We start from the raw sequence: 25,606 nt of genomic DNA on the forward strand, positions 1-25,606 counted from the left end.
AAGTAAAATGTCAATCAATGATCAGCAGGGCTACTACGAAACTCGAAACTCGAAGTTCATGTCGTGCGGTTCCTCTCGCTCTCGTATTAAATAGTATAAGTGTCAAAGGGACCGCACGACTCGAACTTCGAGTTTCGAGTTTCGTAGTAGCCTTGCTGTCAGTGTCAAAGTCAGTCACAGTGTTGCCAATTTAGCGGGTTTGTCGCTAGAATTGGCGACTTTTGTTTAAGTCTTAGCGACTTTTGCAGTACTTACGAATTAAAACAAAAAAAAAAACTCGAACTTCGTATGTTGCCGTTGCCGTGCCACTGATGCTTATGTCATTTAATACGCTAGTGAAAGGACCGTTGCGATGTGAACTTCGATTTTCGAGTTTCGTAGTAGCCTCTCTGGCCCTATACTACGAAGTACAGAATTTGAACTTCGTATCTTGCCGTCCCGCTGCGCTGACGCAAATGTTATTTAATACGAGAGTGAGAAGAACGGCACGATACGAAATTCGAATTTTGTAGTAGCCCCGCGGGTGAAATTAATTTTAGCGCCTTTCTAGTGACTTTTGTTTGATTTTGAGTCTAGTGACTTGAACTTCTAGGAGTTGGCAACACTGGTCAGTCAAGTCAACAAAACTCAAACAAATTTGCTGTTCCTGCGAATTTGATTGAGATGTTTTTTTTGTGATTTTGCTTGGAATTGTTTGATTTCAAGAATACTGATATCTGTTAAATTATGGAGACCGGTAGTGAAAATTTAGACCTCATGAAATTTATAAATGTTAAAGGCAGTGCCGAAAACATAACTCCTCATAAGATTGCTGTTGTTGCTTTTATACGAGAATATGGTTTACTTAAAATTGAAGGTAAAATAATTCTTAATATTAGTTTTAGTATAGTTTCGCATAAATAGAATTATGGATAATGTATGAAGACTTCAATTCTTCGTATTATAACAACAACATACGACAGAAACGAATTTCCTTATGCACTACTAAAATTTATGATCTTCATTCACTATGAACTTCTACTTGAGATATATAGCGTTGACCAAGGGGCCGATGGTATCAAATATTTTTTTATGAGATTAAGGAATACTTTATCAGATTAAAAATAAAACTGCATCCTATCTTCCCCAAATGTGCTTATTATACTTATATATTTTTGCTTAAATTTTCAGCTAAAGAAATGATTGATTGTACTATGGCTCCTAAGTACAGAAAAGACTTCTGTATATTAGCACTGAAACTTATTCAGGTTGGTTTTTGGCAATTATTAATTTAACAATGCTGTTAGCCGTTGGAAACACTTAACCAGCATTTTTTTTTAGTGTCCTGACATGGAATTCAAAGAATTGGAAGCACTACTCACTAATGGGCGTTATAACTTATTGAGTGTTCATTTACAAAACTTTTGTGTCAGATTGCAAAATATCTACATCAATGGCATCAGTGCTCTTATGGACTGTGTCACATCAACTATAGACAAACTAATGATTGAGCAAAATGAAATAAATTCTTGCGTTATAACAAGATGCAGTGTTTTAGGTGAGCTGTATATTTGTAGCTACAAATATGTTATGGTGGTCATATTGATACTCATAAAGCAGTCTTTAAATTTGCAGGCTTTTATTTAAGAAGAATTATGCTTCATTTAGATAAGCTTACTTTTGTCCAAGTTGTGTCTTTGTACAAGTCATTTTGCCTTTACTATCAGAGAGGTAGACCTGGCTTGATGATGAGATCATTGAGTAAAGAGGTATGTAGACAAAGTCCTGACAGTACAATTGGGTAATTTATTGCTTTGTGTGGATATCTTTTTTCTGTTTCACAAACTACAGTATTAATTGTAGTTTTCACTATTTCTGACTTTTAAACAACTCTTTTTGGCCCCTAACTACATGCTCTCCACATTTGGCAATAATGTTTCTTTCTTTACTTTTTTACAATAATGAATGAACAATTTTTGAAATGGGTTTACTAAGCTAAGAATTTTTGATATTGAGCATTAACCTCATAAGTCCTAATTTTTTTTATCATGCATAGTTCTACAGACTGAGCTGAGAATTCTAAGTTTTGTGATTTTCGAAATGACTAACATAAATAAATTTAAAGTCCCTTTTTCATTGAAAAATCTTTACTTCAACAAATACATTTGGCAGTTATTCTTACAATTGATTTGTACTTTGTGAAGTACATGCGGACTTACGAGGTTAATATGATCCTTTATGTCAAATACTGAATTAAGTAGGCATGCATGACATTGATACTCTTTCAGTCTCAAGGATTCTCTTTATCTTATGCTACAGAAACTCAACAACATGGAACCTCAAGTTGCCTCGACATCACAAGAAGAGATTAAGCTTTCTGAGCTGTCATCAAGAATGAATATTATAGATAGAGACAAGTATGTGACAATTAAATTAATTACCATTTGTTTTAATTCAATTAATTTTGAAATTCGAACTATTTCACCTTTTTCTAATCACTGAGCTGAATTGCAGCAAACACTTTCATGTTCGGCTTTTGTGTTTGGCATTGTGTGTATTAATTTTGTTGCTTGTTCTCATTAATGAAGTAGTTTGTTCCATGAATCACAAATTTAGCACAATAATCAATATTATTTTTTTTCAGTAGTTTTGAAGAATGCCAATGGTCAAGAAAACAGGCAGAGCTGTTTACAGCTCAGCAAGCTAATCTGTTACAAGTGAATGAAGATAGGGCGTTGTCTCCGCGCCAGTTACAAAAGACAATTAATAGAATTATGAGTGACATACCAGAATATTCTGACATTGTAAATAAGTTTATAGTTCTAATTATTTATCTTTCAATATAAATGTAATGTGTAATAATAAAAGAAAGACTGACACAAAACAAAATAATTACTGCACTGTAGGTACTTTATTACGATTATTTAATACACAATAAACATTTCAGCATTTTCTTAGTTTCCTGAACTGTATACGCATGAAAGAATTTTGCGGCGCGCAAGACTCCCTCTACAATTGCTTTGACCGTGCGGTATTCAGCGTATCTGGGAACAGCAGCGGCTGCAATGATAGAAACAAAAGCTTCCGTTATGCAGCTCTCAACAGAGCTGCCATGCACACCAAGTTTGGTCACAAGTAAGACTCATTTCAATTTGTAGGTATATAATTAATCGGGGTAGGTATCTACATGGTGTCCCACAGACGCCATCGAGAATGTGTGATCGCAAGCAAAGTAACAAAGTTATTGATTCGATTTACTGTCATTTGACCCGAAATTATACACCAAAGCAGAAAAATTACAAGAACAAACAAAAAAGTTTCAATACATTTTTATAATAATTTTTATTTTATGTAAAACTAAAAATCAATCAAATAAATAAAAATAAATAAATAAAACTAAAAATTTATATTGATATTTAATAGCAATACATGAAAAACAAGAAGTACCTATGAAGTGAACAATTATTGTTTCCACTGTTGCTAATAAATTTCCTCTCAATTGAAGTGAAAAGCAGAGTCTAAAACTTGAGCATTAAACCCATTTTCCCCTCGACGTGTCTATCCACCGTCGCCTTACCGGTTTGGGTGGCATATGAACGTCTCGGGTAAAATGGCTCGTTTAATGCTCTAGTTGAACAATCTACTATTTCATCACACTTGCTCGTAAATAGTGTCGTGACCGTGACATCCAGGATCCAGGCTACCTTGGTTGCAAACCCCCAATTAAAACCCTCGACCTTTTGTTCTTGTCATGATGCTGCGTGCGCTACTGTTGGATGACCTGCATGCAGGAGGACCTCGCGCACGCACGTCAGGCAGCTGCGTGAGGGGGAGGGGCGGCGGGGTGCTGGCGCTGCCCGCGGCCCGCGGGCGCAACCAGCGGTATCGGCAATTTTTGTATATTTTTTTTTACAAGTAGGTATACAATTTTACTCGCAAATGTGATGAAAAATATTGTATGTCGCACGAGCGATACCAAGTACTCATTAAAGTTCTGTCTTCGACTTCGGGCTTCTATCTAATAGACTCGTTCGTATAATTCCTCATTTACCGCCCTTAAGACACAATGTACCTACTATCGCGCACCTTATGTTCCTTTAGTGGACCACCGACGGTCCGCGGACCAGGGTCGGGCATAGGCGTAAGTCAATCGTAATACGGTAGGTATTTGTCAATTTTTTATATGTTTTAGAAACTAAAACTTCACAATGCCCGTTATCGAATAGAGAAACAATTTATAAGCTACCTTTACAAATAACAAAGTTATAAAGGTTTAAAATTCAAGATTAGACAGAGAAAGACAAGCTTGCATGTGACGTCACACGCAAGTAGCGCCTTACTTGCTACATAGAGAAAACCGTTTGAGAAAGAGAGATATGTATTTTCAAAAAATCATTGAAAAATCTTGATATTCCAATTTTCAACCGATTTAAGTTTTCTCTTCGCTAAATATGTCTGTGTATCTATATTTTGATAATAATAAACATATAAGACATGGCAAATTCAGAAGTTCTCAATTATCGTGTTGTTGCCGTCGAATGCTCAGTTCCCTGGCGATGGAGAGCGTTCGCGAGGCGCTGGCGACGGCGCAGGAGGCGGGCGACGGCGCGTGCCTGGCGCACGCGGCGGCGTGGGGCGCGCTGGCAGGCGGGCGCGCGCGCCGTGCCGCGCTGCTGCTGCGCGTGCCGCGCGCCGCGCCCGCCGCCGCCGCCGCGCAGCTCATGGCGCAGCACGCCGCCGTCAACAGCGCCAAGCCGGCCGACGTGTTCCAGGTACGTGCCGCGCACCTCACGGCGCGTGGTGCGCGCTGGCGGGCGGGCGCGCGCGCCGTGCCGCGCTGCTGCTGCGCGTGCCGCGCGCGCCGCGCCCGCCGCCGCCGCCGCGCAGCTCATGGCGCAGCACGCCGCCGTCAACAGCGCCAAGCCGGCCGACGTGTTCCAGGTACGTGCCGCGCACCTCACGGCGCGTGGTGCGCGCTGGCGGGCGGGCGCGCGCGCCGTGCCGCGCTGCTGCTGCGCGTGCCGCGCGCGCCGCGCCCCGCCGCCGCCGCCGCGCAGCTCATGGCGCAGCACGCCGCCGTCAACAGCGCCAAGCCGGCCGACGTGTTCCAGGTACGTGCCGCGCACCTCACGGCGCGTGGTGCGCGCTGGCGGGCGGGCGCGCGCGCCGTGCCGCGCTGCTGCTGCGCGTGCCGCGCGCGCCGCGCCCCGCCGCCGCCGCCGCGCAGCTCATGGCGCAGCACGCCGCCGTCAACAGCGCCAAGCCGCCGACGTGTTCCAGGTACGTGCCGCGCACCTCACGGCGCGTGGTGCGCGCTGGCGGGCGGGCGCGCGCGCCGTGCCGCGCTGCTGCTGCGCGTGCCGCGCGCGCCGCGCCCCGCCGCCGCCGCCGCGCAGCTCATGGCGCAGCACGCCGCCGTCAACAGCGCCAAGCCGGCCGACGTGTTCCAGGTACGTGCCGCGCACCTCACGGCGCGTGGTGCGCGCTGGCGGGCGGGCGCGCGCGCCGTGCCGCGCTGCTGCTGCGCGTGCCGCGCGCGCCGCGCCCCGCCGCCGCCGCGCAGCTCATGGCGCAGCACGCCGCCGTCAACAGCGCCAAGCCGGCCGACGTGTTCCAGGTACGTGCCGCGCACCTCACGGCGCGTGGTGCGCGCTGGCGGGCGGGCGCGCGCGCCGTGCCGCGCTGCTGCTGCGCGTGCCGCGCGCGCCGCGCCCCGCCGCCGCCGCCGCGCAGCTCATGGCGCAGCACGCCGCCGTCAACAGCGCCAAGCCGGCCGACGTGTTCCAGGTACGTGCCGCGCACCTCACGGCGCGTGGTGCGCGCTGGCGGGCGGGCGCGCGCGCCGTGCCGCGCTGCTGCTGCGCGTGCCGCGCGCGCCGCGCCCCGCCGCCGCCGCCGCGCAGCTCATGGCGCAGCACGCCGCCGTCAACAGCGCCAAGCCGGCCGACGTGTTCCAGGTACGTGCCGCGCACCTCACGGCGCGTGGTGCGCGCTGGCGGGCGGGCGCGCGCGCCGTGCCGCGCTGCTGCTGCGCGTGCCGCGCGCGCCGCGCCCCGCCGCCGCCGCCGCGCAGCTCATGGCGCAGCACGCCGCCGTCAACAGCGCCAAGCCGGCCGACGTGTTCCAGGTACGTGCCGCGCACCTCACGGCGCGTGGTGCGCGCTGGCGGGCGGGCGCGCGCGCCGTGCCGCGCTGCTGCTGCGCGTGCCGCGCGCGCCGCGCCCCGCCGCCGCCGCCGCGCAGCTCATGGCGCAGCACGCCGCCGTCAACAGCGCCAAGCCGGCCGACGTGTTCCAGGTACGTGCCGCGCACCTCACGGCGCGTGGTGCGCGCTGGCGGGCGGGCGCGCGCGCCGTGCCGCGCTGCTGCTGCGCGTGCCGCGCGCGCCGCGCCCGCCGCCGCCGCCGCGCAGCTCATGGCGCAGCACGCCGCCGTCAACAGCGCCAAGCCGGCCGACGTGTTCCAGGTACGTGCCGCGCACCTCACGGCGCGTGGTGCGCGCTGGCGGGCGGGCGCGCGCGCCGTGCCGCGCTGCTGCTGCGCGTGCCGCGCGCGCCGCGCCCCGCCGCCGCCGCCGCGCAGCTCATGGCGCAGCACGCCGCCGTCAACAGCGCCAAGCCGGCCGACGTGTTCCAGGTACGTGCCGCGCACCTCACGGCGCGTGGTGCGCGCTGGCGGGCGGGCGCGTGCGCCGTGCCGCGCTGCTGTTGCTGCAATGACGGTGATTGTGGTGTTGTTGGAACTCCAGACTTTTTTATTGGATCTGAAACAGCTTGTGGTGTTTTCGGTGGAAAAATACACCTGCTGTTTTCATAGTAGATTGATAACCAAGGGTGGAAAGTGACCCATTTCAGTCGAGTGAGAGCGCCAATAGTTCGAGGGGAAATGGGTAATTTCACCCGAGTTAGACACTACTTTTCATTTCGACTGTGAGGAAAGTAAAATACTACAAAAAATGAGAATAATAATAAATTGAATTTACTTGTATCCAACCTCCAACGGTACCTTTTAGACTGGCCACTTGCCCACTAGCTTATATACAAAACTGGAGGTTGAACGCCGAACTAAGAAGATAGACCTTTATTACTTATTTATATATTCTATCTCTTTCTTTCACATTTCACGAATGACTTCAATCTCTTTCTTAACCTAGCTAAAGAAAGAGATGGAATATGTTCGTGATGTAATAAAAGTCAAATTTCTTGTTTCAAACGGATGTTCGGCGTTCAACCTCCAGTGTTTGTATATGTATAATCTCCTTGGTCACGCACGACGTGCATCTAGATGGCCATGCCGAAATGTGAAAAAAAAGTGTCATTGACGTAACTCAATTATCTTCAACTCCGTGGCTAACCGAAAAAAAAAATGCTTTCTACCCTAGAGATGAAAACGCTATTTTCTACCCATGAAAATTAAACTTTCCGAACAGGAGAGATGAAAATAATATTAAATGTCATATATTTTGTTGAGAAAAGGTTTATTTTAATTTAGTTTTTTCCTTCACCATTTTTGAGAAAAGTTTTATATTAGTCTCGACTGGAATAGAAATTACTGGCTTCGTAGGTATATATATATTCTCATACTCAGCCAGCAATTGCCTACATACTTCCAGGCCACGACAATCATCTACTATTACTATAGATTTTACGTATTATTGCAGATCATAACCAAAGGCGACTCCATCAACTACCTGCACGCCATGACAGACCTTACTATGGCCGGGCTCGCCAACACGGCCGCGCTTTGGTCGCTCTACGGCAAGACCGAAATGGCGTCCGTGGCCTGCCAGCTGCTGTTAAATCTAAACACAAGTAAGAACGGACGAAGACATTTTACTAGCCAAAACAACGTGCGAAAACAATCGTGTTTAAGTATCTGCCGCTGAACTGACAGAATTGAAATTCAGGGATTTTATTTGTCCCAGAAATCTTCATTTACGTTGCATTAAAAACACCCATGCAAAATTCATGTTTCTAGAGTTAGCGCTTAGCGGTTGAAATACTTGAAATTTCGTGAATTTACACAATTTTGTACCGTAGGAATCTGTCAATCCATACACTATACTAAAATTATAAATGCGAAAGTAACTTTCTGTCAGTTTCTTACCACTGAAACGATTTAGATGAAATTTGGTTTAGGGATAGTTTGAGACATAAGATAATTATTAATTATTTTATCCTGGAAAATGGGAGGTACAATTTCCGCGGAGCAGTGACAAGAATTCTTCGTAGAAATAAAAAGTAATGTGTTATTCCTGAGATCCAGCAATCTGCATACTGAATTTTAACCAAATGCGGCCACTTATAACTGTCAAGTTGATAATACAATACTATATATACAGTGACTCTTTATTGTACACCAGAAATAGTAAGCGATACAGAAAAAAGGTACACAGAGATAATATTACTTAGTAGGAAAACATATCTATGCCCCTGGGTTCTGAGAATGTTTTGTCATATTATTATTTATTTAAAACCGACCAGTGAACCTCACCTGAGGGTAGGTCCGATGAGGCTGGAGATGGAAGAAGAAGACTCACTGGTGCAGTAACAGCCTATTTATTCTCTCTGGCCTTGGATAGTCCTAAATTGTACTATCCGGAAATGCAGACGCCGAAAGCGAATTCCTATTTATTAACAGTCCGCGTTATATGCAGAATGCAATATCGGTAATGGCAGTGTGTGGCACAACACGATGGCGAGCGCGTCAGCGACGGCTGGCGCGCTGTGCGCCGCCGCGTGGCGCGGGGACGCCGCGCTGGCAGCCGCGCTCGCCGCGCACGCGCCCGCGCCCGCGCCCGCGCCCGTGCTCGCCGTCGCCGCCCGCGAGCGCGCGCACGCAGCCTTACTCGCTGGTAACTATACCATAACCAACGAAGGGCATGCGACGAACCAATTTGGGCACGTCAATTATCATCGAATATACCTACCTACCATTATGGCACGTTATGGCCACGATTAGATGTTTTTTTAGTTTCGCCATGTCTGTCTGTCTGTCCGTCCGCGGCTTTGCTCAGGGACTATCAATGCCAGAAAGCTGTAATTTTGCACGAATATATATGTAAGCTATGCCGACAAAATAGTACAATTTAAAATTCAAAGAATTTTTTTAGAGTACCTGCCGTAAGTGGGGGTGATTTGTTTTTTTTTTCATCCAACCTTGTAGTGTGGGGTATCGTTGGAAAGGTCTTCATTAGGGGGTTGCTAAAACGATTTTTCGATTCAGTGATATGTTTGCAAAATATTCAACCTTAAAGTGCAAATTTTCATTAAAATCATTTTACGTAATGGATACGGAACCCTATTTCGGGCGTGTCCGACACGCTCTTGGTCGGTTTTTTTCATTAAAATACCACATAGAATAGAACCCACTGACCGAGCCGCCATAATCCGAAAAAACCATGAATGTGGCATTACTTTTTTTTTGGTAAAATAATCTCCTTTGAATAAAATTTGCTAACATCATTATTTATGAAAAAAAAAACAGATATTCACTGTCGATAATATACCTATTTTTGTAAAATCTTTAGCTGAATAAACTTTTTTTTAAAGGAAAATGGGAAGAAGCAGAACAAAGTATACAACAGCTGGCTTCATACAACAGATGGCAAAGTCAGCTGTTAAAAGCGGAGATGTTTTACTTGAAAGGAGACGCGACGGAAGCGCTGGAATCTCTCCACGATATATTGGATTACTGCAAGACTGAAGATGATAGTCTACATTTTGTATCTTTGAGGTTAAAGGCTATGATTTTGATGTCCCAAGTTCAGCACACTTTTAGTAGCATGCAGTCGACGAATATAATGCTACTAAATGAGGCATTGTCTCTAGCCAAAAAATATCATTTGCATTATTTAGCTGCTACAGCTGAGATGCACATAGCCAACGTTCAACTTAATATGGGATGCGGAAAAAATGCACTCATTCTGGTCAGGAAAGTGTTGCCATCAATAATGGCTCATGGAAGTGCTTATGACATGGCTAGAGGTAAGTACAGCCATCTCACTCAAGGTGATACATTTATGCATATTTTAAATATCATCATGTAGTTTGATTTTGTGACTAACTATTTGTGAGATCCCGTAATTGGCTCTGTGTCGCTATTTTCACAACCATATTGTTGTATAGCTGTTTTTCTTCAATTAATAAGTAAAATTTTAAATTCCTTAAGCACTCTATAGGGTGTCCCAGAAGTCGACGATATACCGCTGATAGGGCAGCTAATTATCAGCTCTCAGCATGTGAGCTTTTAGGTTTAGTAAAAATGGCTTAGTTTTTGAGATATCGTCATTTTTGTGAAAATCGAAAAAATCTCCCTCATCTCCATTTTTTTAGTGCCACATCTACAAATGTAAGAATTAATGAAATCTAATAAACTGTTAAACATTCCTAAAAAGTAAGACTTTTACACGTTTCATTTTTTTTATGCTTTGGTAATCCTGTTTATTTGAAAAAGGACTTAAACGCCAATTGTTACATTTTTTTCAGCCTCATCCCCTAAGTTTGGCCCTTAGCGATAAAAAAAATACTACACTAAAGTGGCGTTATGCAATAAAAATACGCTCATCTAATATAGATTTTAACGCATTTACTGCCACCTGACTTGACTTAACTGACCACAGGTGCCACTGACGCACATGTACGTTCAAAATGTATAAATAATTATGACAGCGGCACTGGGGGGAAGTTCCAAAAACGCATCTATGCGTCGGTGGCAGTGAATACGCTAATATGGTATAAGTATCACTTACTAGTTTTTCTAATAATTTAAAAGTTGTTTCTGTTTAACTGCAAAAGGACCTCATAATTACTGCAATTCAATGTACCTACTGAAAAAAAAATCACCACGACAACGAATTCAACGAATTCCATTTTTAAATTTCAACGATGCAAACAGAAGAATTTGGTTTCTTTTTTTAATTGATGCTGTGTAAATTTCAAATACTTTCCGCTCTTTTTAAATTCCATAATAATCGTAATAATCTTAGTATTTGAATGAACTGTCAGTGTTTTTAATAATATTATTTAGTGAAGTACCTAAAAAGGTAAATAATGGATTTAAGGAGCGGCCGCACCGCTGCTTAAAAAACGATGACGGAATCGCAGTGACATGCCGTAAACGTCAGGACTTTACCGTATGCTCTCTGCCAAAAGTCGAGACGTTTACGGCACGTCACTGCGATTGTGCACCGTTTGCGTATTTTAAGCAGCGGTGTGGAGAGCATGCAATAATAACCCTCCTTTGGGCATTCGGGTAAAAACGGTGCGCATACGATGCGTCAATGCAATTCCGTACCGTCACCGTTTTTAAGCAGCGGTGTAGCCGCTCCTTAAATCCATTATTTACCTTTTTAGGTACTTCACTAAATATTATTTTTAAAAACACAGACAGTTCATTCAAATACTAAGATTATTATGATTATGACTATTATAATAATAATAATATTCATTTATTTCAAGTAACATGACTCATAAAAAATACAAAAAGAAAAGAGAAAAAAAAATACACATCATAGAAACAAAATACACTTGATTAATAAATATGGAATATAAAAAGTTGCGGAAAGTATTTGCAATTTAAACAGCATCAATGAGGGCTATCGTTTTTTGTCTCACTAGATGGCGCACTGTTGCGTGAGGTTTTTAAAACGTGAAAACAAAGTTTAGATTAAAATCATATTTAATACACCTTAAAACCGTACCATAAAAATATTGAGCATGCCACAGTGTTACATAGTCCCCGTTTTGTTCGGAAATAAGGGGGGACAAAGGTTTCCGAAAGACAAAACTGTCTCAAAACACAGACATTCATTGCCCCGGGACGCATATTTGCCATAATTAATTTCAGATATTACAAAATATTCACAAAATTATTCTAATTATAAATAAACCCGCGTAGCTCACCCAAAAACTATGAGATTTGACATTTCGGAGACCTCACGCTACACTAGCGCCTCTAGTGGCGAATTCATTCGCTATAGCCCTCATTAAAGAAGAAACCAGGTTCAATAATCGAATTCTGTTTACATCGATTCAAATTTAAAAATGGAATTCGTTGATTTGGTTGTCGTGGTGAAATTTTGTTCAGTAGGTACCTATGTATTGCAGAAATTATGAGGTCAATAACTTTTAAATTATTAGAAAAACTAATAAGTGATTATACAATTTTAAAATCTACATTAGATGATCGTAATTTTATTGCATAATGCCACTTTAGTGTAGTAATTTTTTTTCCATCGGGAAGGGCCAAGTTTAAGGGATGTGCTGAAAAAAAAAAACGATTGACATTTAAGTCTTTTTTCAAATAAACAGGATTACCTAAGCATAACAAAAATAATAGTACCGTGTAAAAGCCTCACTTTTTAGGAATGTTTAATAGTTTATTGGATTTCATTAATTCTTACATTAGTAGCTAAAAATTGAATTGAGGGTGTTTTTTTTCAATTGTCACAAAAATGACTATATCTCAAAAACTCAGCCGTTTTTACTAAATCTAAAACCTCATATTCTGAGAGATAATTAGTTGCCCTATCAGTTGTCGACGGTATATCGTCGACTTCTCGGACACCTGTATATAGTAATTTTTTTCAGCGTTGCTGTTGTACACAAAGTGTCGAATAGCCACAGCTCCCACATCAGGAGAAGCTCGTCTCCAAGTTATACAATCGTGTTGTGAAACTTTAGAATCAGTAAAAAAAAATTTCTCGAAAATTGGCGCTCAAGCTCGACTCTTACAGACGTGGTATTTGCAGGTAAGTTAAATCAACGAACAAATAATAAGTCAGAAACCTATAGTAATTTGGATATATTTAGTAGTAACTCGTGCATTTGCTCGTGTACATCATCATTTGGTGAAATGGGACTAATGATAAAGACAAGTAAATAAGAAGTATTTCACGGGTTTAATTTCAATTATTTTAACACAGTTGCTAAGGAATTTATGCTCCTCGTTATGCATATGGTGAAATTGAACGGGTGGACCAGGACTCTTGAGTCTTGAATAATGAACGTCTCTGCATCGGTAAAAGTAATCTTTCATAAAAGGTGATGAGCAGTTGACATTAAACTATTGTATCTTATATTATTCACACTAAAAAGCGCGAAACAAAATTATAACAAAAATCAAGGAAAAACTTTCACTAATGGTGGTTTATTTGAGTTTACCTGTCAGAAAAATATAAAGAGTACTAGCTTTTGCCCGCGGCTTCGCCCGCGTGGAATTCGGTTATCGCGCGCTGTTCCCTCGGGCACTGTGCATTTACCCGGGATAAAAGTAGCCTATGCCACTCTCTGGCCCATAAACTATCTCTATGCCAAAAATCACGTCGATCCGTCGCTCCGTTTCGACGTGAAAGACGGACAAACATACAAACACACACTTTAGCATTTATAATATTTTTTATATTATTGTATTCTGTGAATATTTCAAGCAACTACCTAAAATAATAATAAATAAAATAAATCCCACCAAAAACATTCTGTAAAAAACTAGCCAAGTCTCGATGGAGCTGCTTGTTTATCTCTAAAAAGTAATGAAATCTAGACAAAGTCGTGCCAAGTCTAAGGTTCCTTACTGCGATTTCTTTATTATTATAGTTAATGTTGTGTGACTTGGCCGTTGACTTGTACCCACTCACGTTCCTGCACCACTTCATAAGATACCTTGGCATGGTAAATTAGAGCTGTTCACAATCAAAAATGCGAAAATTTGACGTAAGCTCACTAAGGGGCTGTTTCACCATCCATTGATTAGCGTTAACCGACGGTTAAATGTGATGCCGTCTCCGTCTATTCGAACAAAACAAATAGAGACGGCATCACATTTAACCGCCAGTTAACACTAATCAATGGATGGTGAAACAGCCCCTAAACTTGCAATATAAATGTCAGTCAAAATTAAATGGCGCGCATGCGCACCTTAGCGCAGGACACACTTTCCATTTTTATCACGCAGTTACAATTCCTGACTTGTTTATTCGTAGGTTAAATCACTATAAGTATGCTCAGTCTTCAGAGACTGGTGTCCTATATAATTAACTAAATTGCGGTTTCTAAATAAAGTATCACTTGCTCACATTGTTTACTGTCCACGTTGTATATTTTTTACATTTGCTACATTATTTTCGTAATCTGTTGTTACATGTACGAGTAAGTGTTTAAAAATATCTGCTTTTAAATATTTTTATATTATATTCTGTTTTCAGGCTCAGCTTTACAATGATGTAGGAAACCACGCAGCCAGAAATCAGTGTGCATGGGTGTACCGACAGCTTGAAACACAGAATTCAGTTGAACCAACCAATACTTTATTTATTATGTATTAAAAGATAAATTTCTGATGTCATATTTTTTTTACTTACTTCTTGTTTAAAATACTAGTCTTACTTATTATTATTCATATCGTTTCAATACAGCTTGTCATTTAAAAGTGCCGTTTGAACTATCTCAGACATAGTTACTTTGATATCTCTGCACAGAACTTCAGCAACTAGAACCTTACTCTCAGGTTGCGTATCGGATGCGACGTAAGCACCTTCCCCTAATATGTGAGTATCGTTCCAGCAATGACCCAGGGACGCCTGTGATTCACATATTCTCCCCAGTTGCAGTAATAAAGACGTGATATCTTCCAACAGTGACGGGAACGCAGTACAAATTCTTGCAAGAGATTTCAGCACTGGTTGAAACAGTTCTAATCGCAAATCACTTGGCAAAACTGACAGGAGTGTCGATAACGTATTGATGCACAATCTTGCAATGGACATTGCTTTTGGAAGAGCATACTGTATGGATAAGTGGGAAACGAGATCCACGGCAAAGATTTGTTTCTCAAGTGATGCTTGACTCAACAATTCCGGAATAAAATCCAAACAAATGTGCATTGACGGTATCCCTTGAACTGTGACTGGAAGCAGTTCTCTCGGATATCCTTGGAAATGAACGAGTTTAGCCAGTGAAGGTTCCGAAATGAACACTTGATGTAGAAAAGAGCAGATAATACTTCGAACTTCACGCAAAGACCACAACAATTCTGGCGTAGATTGATCTTCCGACGTTTCAAGGCACGCTTCTAGCAATATCTGGAGAGCTGCACTTTCTTGAGCAGCCACTAAAGCATTTTTTAGTTCTTCTCTTTCTGTTTCGGAAGTAAGTTGACCACTTTTTTCTACTAGAGGTCTATCTAATAAGTGTCTACTCAGTTGGCTCCTTGAGGCAGCTAAACTGGCTTCTAAAATTCTGAGTACGATTTTTAAAATGGGTCCACACCTAAATACTCTTATGTCGCATCGTAATACCTGTAACGGATCAACTAATACGTTTTCTTGCGTAATTGTAACGCTTTTGGTCCCATTGATGTCCAGCAGGGCATTGATAGTCATTATCCAGAGACACCGCGGCAGAACAGTGTTCAAGCGGAGCCAAACCTCGCGATACAATTCTTGTATGTGTCGTGGTACTTTATCACCCAAGACGCTTTTAAAATATCGGACAAACATCTCGGCAAATGGCCATATATCTATAGGGTTTTTGCTTAGCATTGCCTTTAATATTTTTCCTGTTTTATATGGATTTTCTTCAATGCTTTGAAAAGCTTCATTGATGGAGGTCTCAGTGAGGGAAACTTCAGTCTGATGACGACAATAATCACCAAAGACTTGGTCATCCATCCAATCGTCGACAAGTGACAACTGTGGGAAGTGTGTTGCTAGCAACCGCAAGAGTGGACTGAAGAGACCTCCATAGCTCATTTGATCTTTCTGTGCCTGATGTAGCAAATATTTTATCGGCAATTCTGACAGGAAAGCAGCAGAATAACTCTTCACTTTTCTTCCATTTGCTTGGAGAGTTGCTCCATTAGCCAGTCTCACATCTTCATAGAGTAAGAGGTAGTAAATCAATAGCAACTGAGAAGCTAACGTTGGTTTTTCTAAATTGAACTCTGTTGAGGATTCGCCACTATCGACTTCCATAGCATGAAAAGCTTCCTTTTGGACATCAAAGTTTGCACCAAATATTGAATTCCTGAATACTCTTCTAATTTCCTCTTCTGTTATAGGTTTATTTACGTATTCATTGGTGCCTTTATTATTGATGACAAGTATGGAATTCACATAAACCTCCACGAGGGCTGGCATAACAGGATGCAAAGGCGCTGTGCAATTGCAGATCTGCCTGTAGATCCAATTTTTGATGGGCACTTTATGCTTGGAAAATGCTCTCGACTTTAATAACTGATGAATACAATGCACAGGAAGGTATCCCGCTATGTTGCTGCTGAGGTTGACGGTGACCGGTACTTTAACAGCGTGTGCCGTTACAACCTGAAATCAATATTAAACGTTATTGATGATGAATATGAATCTGTTCATCCTACACTTCGAGTTACAAAATCTTAAAACCAAAACTTAATTAATCTCAAAACGATTAATAATCATAATCATACAGACATGTAATTATTATGTAATGTATCCAACGTAGAACATCCTTTCGTCATTTATACACGAGATTATTTTCAATCTATACACTTTCGCACTTCAACCTAGCTGTTAAACTTTTAATACAATTAAAAAGATAAACCACATGCTAGGACCGACTAAAATATGGATTGGTGGAATAAGTAAAGAATACTGGCTATTTCTTCAGATACCTAACGACTCAGTAGCGCTACACTCACCAGCGAAAAATCAAATTTCTTCAAATTTGAATTGTTGAAAAAACCGTTATTAGTATCGCTTGGCTAAAATATTATTGATGTTATTTCATAAAAATTGGTGTAGTTAATTAGCAGTATGCACCATATTTTGCAGGTGGTAGGACCTTGTGCAAGGTCCGCCCGGATTGCTACCACCATCTTGCTCGTTAATCCTGCCGTGAAGCAGCAGTGCTTGCACTGTTGTGTTTCGGCGTGGAGAGTAAGACAGCCGGTGAAATTACTGGCACTTGAGGTATCCCATCTTAGGCCTCTAGGTTGGCAACGCATCTGCAATCCCCCTGGTGTTGCAGGTGTCTATGGGCGGTTGTGATCTCTTACCATCAGGAGACCCACTTGCTCGTTTGCCATCCAATCGAATAAAAAAAAAAAACAATGAATTATGTAGTTGAAAATGAGGGGTGTCTTGACAGTTGAAATATCGCCAGATGGCGTTAGTATCGTGAGGTCCCTTGACGTTGCAGGCTTACTTTCCCAAGTAAGTCTGCAACGCGTGCAATGTCAACGGACCTCACGGACGGCTCATTTAAATTGATTCAACCAATCACAAACAAGACAAAAAATTCAAAGGGACCAAACGGACCTTATGATACAAGCGCTAACTAACCTGTCACAGAAACCCACATTGGAGACAATTTCGTGATTTGTTTCTTATTGGCTCTGTGCACGACATCAGCGCTACCTAGCGTCCGCAACTTTTTTGGCTCTGATGCTCTGACGTTTTGAAATTTCATCGCGACATTGTGACAAAAATCAAACCTATAACGTATTAATTTATAATACAAAATTACTGTGATACCGTGATTTGGGTGGACAAAAGGTTGTGAATTCATTTTTGGTCATTAAAATTAAATGAGGTAAGTAAAATTGATTCAAAATGTGTTTTATTTTCTTTATGTCAGGGTTTGTTTACTTCATGTTTAGTTAAACGAAAAGATGACGAAAGACTATCTTATTGGTTTCTTTGAATTATAGTAAAATTATATAATTGTTCTTATATCGCTAGTAAGAAATTAAATATCGTTTTCAGATCAAAATGAGTATCATTTTGAAGACCGGTTTTGTGAGTATCACTCAATATAAAATTTCAACCACAAACCGTTTCATAAGGAAAATTGTTGCTGGACATGTCCGAGACGTAGAGGAATTAAGAACAAAACAGGGCCAGTGTTCAATAATTCAAGCTCGCATCATAACAAACATCTATTACTAAAATTAGGTAGTTAAAGTAGGTTAAAGTTGCTTTGTTAATGACAGATTCATATGAGCATGACAGATGACAGAGCCTAGATTATTTCTTCTTTTGGCCACTATGAGCGCTGTGATAGATTTCATTACACCCACCTAGTACTTCGCACCCTCCCAATAGAGAAAAATTGTGTGCCTCCAGTGAAAACACAATACCACTACATATGCAATTCGACGCTCTCTGTAATTTATCATCAGATGCTCAAACAGTAAAATTAGTTAGCCACATGGCTGTTTTTAGGGTTCCGTAGTCAACTAGGAACCCTTATAATTTCGCCATGTCTGTCCGTCTGTCTGTCTCTTTGTCCGCGCGTAAGCTCAGAGACCGTTAGTACTAGAAAGCTGTAATTAATTTGACATGAATATACACTCCGTGAGCTCTTAAAAAAACCTTCGGATTTTAGAAGCATACTTCGGGTATTGACGATGACAAGCGATCGTGATATGCGGTTCTGTTCTGTTATCAACTTGCAAAACTTTTCGAACTTACCGTAAAAAGTTATGAAAATAATAACCATCAGTACAAAATAAACCTTACTGTAATAATATTACGCTTATTTATCTTTTTCTAATTTTAATACAATATGACTTTTGGTTATGATAGAAACAAAACAAAATAGAAAGAAAGAAAGAAAATACATTAATTCACACCACAAGACACAACAATAGTATTAAGTACAAATAGACAACACGTAGGAAAGTATGTGCCATTGCGGTCGTAAGTCGGACACTGGCTGCTGGCTGGCTCAACGTTAATAATAAACACCCGAGCACTGATTTTCAGCCAGTACCGTTGGTGGCCCTCGGACCGCTACAAAGATATACTACACAGTTTTAATACTATACATAAGACTACATAAATTTAATAGATAATTTGTAAACTATCAAACATTTTATTTTATGGCTTTGAAAATCAGTAAGTAATCAGTATTTTCGAATTCTTCGATCGTTAATTTAAATAGAGAACACCCCGCCTTAACACACTACTTTTGTTTGGAAGTATATAGAGCTGTATACTGTGTCTACTTCTCTTGGGTATGTCAAATAAATTTTTTGGTCGACGCATCGTTTAATATTTTTTTAATGTAGTTTTCGAAATCCTCGTTGCTTCTATAACTCGGTCTTCAAACTCATTAACATACTTACACCTTTCTTGAAAGTTTCTGCTTCTTAGAAAAAAAAATTATATACATTATAAACGATTTCCCGTTATTGGCTATTTACAGAAATGCTCTGTTTAAGTTGACTCCCCATTAAAATTATTTTTCGTAAAATAAACAAAATAAATAAGTAAGTGGTGGTTTTAACTGCTCTATACAAACAAATCAATAAAAACACAACGAGTGCACTCTTCGCGTGATGGATTGCTACGAAGTCAAAAAGACAATTTCCATTTTCTACTACACGAATCTTTCCGATTTCCCCCGAAACCCGAAGGTTTTTCTAAGAGCTATGGATTGTACATATCAGTCACGCCGACAAAGTGGTACAATAAAAAAAGAGTAAAAAAATTTTTTATGATACATCCCATAGACGTAAAAGTATATAATATTTCAAAATGGCACCCACGAAATTACTTACTGGGATTTTTTGAGCTCGTCACAATTTTGAATGGGTCTCGGGTGACACTCTTTCCCGGTCCGGATAATACCGACCCTGTTTTTCGTGTACACGCCCATAGAAGCTTATGTCAGTTTCTATGGGCGTGTACACGAAAAACAGGGTCGGTATTTCCATCCCGGTATTATCCGGGCCGGGGGGAAAGTGTCATCCTGGGTCTCGACTGTTGAAGTTTAAGTTACTTAAAGAGTTCTTTTTCATTTTTTATTTATTTTAATTTATATATAGTTTTCAAAGTAGTAGTTTTTTTTTATTATTTTTCATCATGTTTTAGAAAGTAGCCTACTTCGTGGAAAGTTTTATTTTTCAAACTGGTATCTGCTCTCCAGACAAGTAGCTTTTTCTATTCTGATTTGTATTAAGTATTCGCTGGAGATACAGATTTTATACTTTTATGTTTTTACTTTAATGCAGTCACCCTTGCTCAAGCTCATATCATGATTTAATCCCATACATTTTCATGCCAGTAATTTAATAATTATTATTATTTTATTTTTAGCTTTGTATCTTGCCGTTTCACTGACGCTTTATTTAATACGAGAGTGAGAGGGACAGGGACGGTATGGTGCGAACTTTGGTTTTCGAATTTCGTAGTGTATGTATTTTATTTATGTTCTATGTACTCTGCGAAGAGCGAATAAATATTTCTATTTTTAAATTCGATTTAATACTAGGAACAGCCAACATAATACTTTACTTGATTTGACGTAAGGCCGGGAATAGGTACAAATGCCTGTAGCTCGCTTATTTTCATGCAAATAGCTTGCACGCTTGTCATATTTCTATGAAGATTGACGTACGCGCTTCAGCTGCTTGTGCAAAAATGTGCGAGCTACAAGCATGTGTATTTCCAGCCTAAGGCCCGGTTTCCACCGCAAGCGGAGCGGACTTATTAGTAGTAACTTAGTTTAACAACGATTGGCTGCATGAAAATACTGACACCTCTATGAAGTTGGTTAATGTAAGTTAAACTAATGACTCCGCTCCGCTCGCGGTGTAAATTGGTCTTAAGGATTAGCGCGTTGTACCTGTTCGGTGAAGATCTCCTGCGTGAAGGCTTGCTTGATGCGTGCGAGGCCGTTGGGGCGCACGGGCACGCGCATGCCGAGCGTGGCGCACACTAGCTCGCCCACCGCCGCCAGCTGCCCCGAGTGGAAGTGGATCGCGATCAGCAGCAGCATCTCGCCGAACGACGCCGTCACACCAGAGTTGCTGGAGACACAACATATTAACCTAAGATTTTTAAGATTTGCGGCTAGTCGGTTAGCACCTCTTGCGCGTAGAGCTACAGGATGTGCTAGTTCAAATTCCGTCTGGCGAAATAAAAATCTTTGTCTTTAAAAAAATCTTAGGTTTCATTGAGCAATAATGAAATATAGTGGTGACCGCATAGGTCAGAGGATTAGAGATGCGTTGTCAGTCTAGCGAAGATAAAAATAAATACCTCATGTGCTAGTAATTTTAATCATCTGTCTGACTCTTCTACGCTAGATAAAATACACTGCTGTTTGATGGCAGGATTAGCAAGTATGATGTTGTATTGCCATATGGGCCTTGCACTCACATGGTAAACAATAACTGACCAAGAATATTGAATGCAGTGAAGTAGTATTCTGATAAATATTTACCTCTCGAAGTATGCTTCTTCCTTCACTAACCATTGTACCCATTCAATTGCTTTCTGTTCATGATCTGGTGCAGCTAAAAAAGAGAACACTTGTAACAATTTTATACTATGTCAGTCATGTAAGTGAAAAATTAATAAATCAATTATAATCACATACCCATCAAAGAAGGACATGCTAAGATCATACAAAGGCTCAGAGAAACAAATCTGACTCCGGCTGGAGTGGGAGGAGGTTTCTGAGTGACGAGCCTCAAAAGGCCTGCAACTTCATCATCTTGGAATTTGATGCCTGCAATGCCTCTGAGGGCACAGTATAAACGCAGCAATGCCGACGCGTCGACACCAGCAGATGCTTCTTTTAACCTGTTTAGTAACTCTTGACGTAATTTTGTTAGTGCAGCATGCCCATCGCCTTTGCCCCTTTTATGAGAGTTACGAAGGAATGTTGCAAACCAGGCTCGCGTGGTTTGGTCGGACCCAAGTAGTAATCCTGACATAAATGACACCTGGAAAGAGAACATGGTAAAAATTGTGAGCCAGTAAGAAAATTAATTCATTTATTCCCATGTAAACGAGGAATTTGTTACCTGGATTGGATGCATTTGCATAATCTGAGGCTGTACCTATTGTCTAACGCGCTGACATCATTATCATCTCTTTATACTCTAGTCTTATGCCGTGTGACAGAAAGAAGTGGTAAAAACAATTGTGATTCCAAATGAGTCAGAAATGTAAGATCTGGCTAGACTGGATGATATAGATCGCATCTAGTGTGACTAGGTCCTAAAATGTTCATGCAATACATAGTAAAACTATATTATTGTTACCAAGTCATCCTCATGGTGTGTCAGCGTGAGGGTTATCACGAGAGCCGGCAGACGTGATGCTGCTGCAGCTTTGGCTCTTGCAGATGCTGCCATGTAGGGGCAGACAGCACAAAGAGTACTGAGAGTTTTTGCTCTAATGCCACCTTCTTCACCTCTCTCTGTATTTGCAACTAGAGACTCTACAACTGTAAAAAAAAACTCCTATATATTTATTAACCTATTAACCGCCACCGTCACCTTTTAAATTTTTTGAAAATCGTTCCATATGCCCCACGAAATGCCGACATGGCCACTATGGTACATTTTTCAGCTGTCATGTTTTACCGACCGTGGCGGTCAAAGGGTTAAATATCTTTTACTAATTAGGATAAAAAAGGAAAGCCTAATGAAAAGCTAGTCCATCAAGTTAAAGGTCTGGCCTTAAAAAAATATGTTAAAACACTATTAAGTATCTTCAGATCAAATGTCAAAAAACTATTGCAAAAGAGTAACCATTTAGAACTATACCTTCTTGAAGAGTATCAGGCATATTGGCAACCACCCATGATATTATAGTTGGGCCTTTATTGACATGCAAAAGAACTTCCACAATATCACAAATGTTGAGCAAGTTTGGCAGCTCAGCGAGGCTAATACAAATTACATCTGTAATCTCCTCTAAATAAACATCATTGTCAAAAAGCTCTGATGGTTTGATAGAACACTCCATGTTTGTGTTCTTATGTTGGCTGTATTCCGCAATTTGTGCCTGCATTTGCAATATTTCAGAGAGAACTAGACGGACTCGTCTAGCTGAATCAGATTGTTCAAAGTCGCTTGCTATTCCATTGACAATATTTTGTATAAGAAATGATTCTGTATACTGCGAACCATTTTTCTGTCTGAAAATTTAAAATAAGTGTTTTGCGTGATTACTTTGTTTTGTTTATATACTTACAGGGGGAACATATAATCTCTGGAATTAGAGAATTAATTTAAAAGAATATCTCATAGAAAGCTACAGTATCCCAGATTAACATAGGCTACTTCTTAACCGAGGGTAACTGCCTGGATTGGATGTAGACAAAATTGTGTGTAAATAGTAATGAGAAAAATAATATTTTAGTAAGCAATATTTTGCAGGTGGTAGGACCTTGTGCAAGGTCCGCCCGGATTGCTACCACCATCTTGCTCGGTAATCCTGCCATGAAGCAGCAGTGCTTGCGCTGTTGTGTTTAGGCATGGAGAGTAAGACAGCCGGTGAAATTACTGGCACTTGAGGTATCCCATCTTAGGCCTCTAGGTTGGCAACGCATCTACAATACCCCTTGTGTTGCAGATGTTTATGGGCGGTGGTGATCTCTTACCATCAGGAGACCCACTTGCTTGTTTGCCATCAAGAAGAATAAAAAAAAAAGCAAAGTTTATAAAGCATATGGTATAGATTCTTACCGCATTTGCTGTTCTTTCTTAACATCTACTTCCAAGGTGTGAAACTCAATAGACAGCAAAGATACAATGAAATTCACCAAATCTATGCCAGATAGCAATGTCAGTATGTCTTTTTTGGCCTCAGAACAATACTTTGTATTATCCAAAGGTGTTATCAATGCCATGCGTACTAGGCACGGTATAATTGGTCTGATTTCATCTGGGGTACATTTTGTGAGTGTCTCTATGTCTAAATCTTTTAAGGCCTTGAAGACATGAGGCTGTACTGGTTTCATAAAAACTATATCCATGATGATGACTGAAATTTTAATTTGATTAAATACACCAAGAATTATAATTTTGTGCTATCTAAAGTTAACATGAAATAAGACTAATGTACATACAAAAGCAACTTGCTGATAACTTCAGATACAGTCTGATTTAACTTAAAATCTGTGAGCTGTAATTCAAGGCAAGAAATCAGAGGCGTATTTATATAGAGATTTGGCGCCCCGGGCCAGTTAGCTTTTCCGCCTCATGAAGTTAAATTAACGTAATTTCATTTAAGACAAAAATAGTTCCAATCGGTGGCTTCACCGCCCCTCGCAGCCTGCCGTCCCGGGTCATGCCCTTTTTGGACCTAGGGTAAATATGTCTCAGACAAAAATAAACAATAAAATTAATATCTTAATTTTGTTTACCGCTTATCAACAACGAATTATTTTGTTTTTGAGACGCAGAAAACGAAGTGCACAGCAGACAATTCCTTGTATTACCATAGCTAGATCTCTACCAGTTTGATTTACACTAATTTACAGAAAGAAATGAACAATAAATTCATGGCATCATGGCATATCACCACCAGTCATGCATGATAGCTTGACAGCCTGATTTGACATTGACAGAAGGCAGCCGTATTTTCTTAAAGTTTTTTTAATTGGGAACGTTCCACTAAACGCCCGCAACGATTTAATCGTTCCACCTTAGGCCCGAGATCGACGCGAGCGATCGCATATTTATTAGAGATGTGCCGAATGTGGTTTGAACCGAAAACGAACTTAAGCCGAAAATTCGGTAAACTAGTAAATTTCAAATATGAGTAGATAGGTAGGTAAGAAACGATTGTTAATTGCTAAAACACCCTTTAATAATAAAAAAAAACTTAAGTAAATGTTTCTCAATGTTCAGTTTGTGAAAATTGTGAACCAAAATCATTTTTTTTTCTTAATTCAGAATTCAGATGTTTTGTTTATGAAAGAATAAGTACTAAGTTTATTTCATTTTTGTTGCATATTTTTCTGAATGACAGACATGCTTTCTATTTTATTTCAGTCAAAATAGTAGAAATACTAGGTTCTTTTTTTTCCAGTGCCGAATGTTCGGCATTTAAACCGAATTTCGGCCAAATGCCGAAGTACGGCTCAAGCTGCCTAAATTCGGTTAAACCGAATGTAGGTAATACGAATTTCACCCATCACTAATAATTATTTACAATTCTCTAATTAAAACCTTTAATCGAATTAAAAATAAAATTGTTTTATTTTTGTATTTACTTCAAAAATAAACCAGCATATGTTCACATCACAATTTAGTTAGGATTTGTCTTAGGGATTTGCTCACAATTTTTTACACGGAAAATTATCCGCACTAGTGCTGAAATAAGTTTTTGGTAAAAAAATCATTTTTAATATAAGCTTTTTTTGCTGACTGTACCAACTTTTTGTTGACTGTACTTGTATTGTCACATTTCAAGTCGATGCCATTAACCGTTGAAGCGTTCCGTCCTGTGGAGACGATACTGGCCGAACTACCAGGATGTCACTACCAGATTATTGTACCTATTGTCACGCAATTTACATAAGAGGTATACCAAATTTGAAGTCAATCCAAATACTGGAAGTTGGTCGAATTTAGCTTGCAAGATTTGATTACAGACAGACAGACACAACTGGACAGGTGAAATTAATATAATAGGTTGTAAAAAAAATCTATAATAGGTACTAGCACAGAGTACTAGGTATTTTCTGCATTCTCGCAACATTTGTGGGAATGACAAACTTTAACTTTGACCTACGTAAAAAGGCACTTTCTGAGTATTTGCAGTGTAAAATACGAATTTATATACTGCATTATTGTATTCTAAATAAGTATGTCCTAGCTATAAGGTAGTCGCTTTGCCGTTTTT

General features: G+C 40.8%; 2 protein-coding genes across 2 annotated transcripts; one reads left to right on the top strand and one right to left on the bottom strand.

Annotated features, from left to right (window-relative positions):
• The first annotated feature begins 567 nt into the window (after positions 1-567).
• ida (anaphase promoting complex subunit 5 ida) lies at positions 568-14,320 on the top strand. Its single transcript, XM_074085559.1, has 14 exons — positions 568-856; positions 1,171-1,247; positions 1,321-1,537; positions 1,615-1,748; positions 2,299-2,396; positions 2,627-2,783; positions 2,927-3,114; positions 4,526-4,672; positions 5,000-5,090; positions 7,640-7,790; positions 8,636-8,833; positions 9,531-9,965; positions 12,570-12,730; positions 14,183-14,320. Exons 1-14 carry the CDS (start codon positions 727-729, stop codon positions 14,300-14,302), a joined length of 2,304 nt encoding a protein of 767 aa, XP_073941660.1. The 5' UTR covers positions 568-726; the 3' UTR covers positions 14,303-14,320.
• On the bottom strand, positions 12,862-24,321 carry IntS2 (integrator complex subunit 2). Its single transcript, XM_074085558.1, has 8 exons — positions 24,123-24,321; positions 23,443-23,740; positions 22,519-22,892; positions 22,012-22,196; positions 21,342-21,690; positions 21,186-21,258; positions 20,586-20,769; positions 12,862-16,300 (listed from the first exon to the last, which is right to left on the bottom strand). The coding sequence occupies exons 2-8, from the start codon at positions 23,730-23,732 to the stop codon at positions 14,384-14,386; spliced, it is 3,372 nt and encodes a 1,123-aa protein (XP_073941659.1). The 5' UTR covers positions 23,733-23,740; positions 24,123-24,321; the 3' UTR covers positions 12,862-14,383.
• Between the last annotated feature and the right edge of the window lie 1,285 nt (positions 24,322-25,606).

This window comes from Choristoneura fumiferana, chromosome 3, assembly GCF_025370935.1.
Source record: "Choristoneura fumiferana chromosome 3, NRCan_CFum_1, whole genome shotgun sequence".
Classification (NCBI taxonomy): Eukaryota; Metazoa; Arthropoda; class Insecta; order Lepidoptera; family Tortricidae; genus Choristoneura; species Choristoneura fumiferana.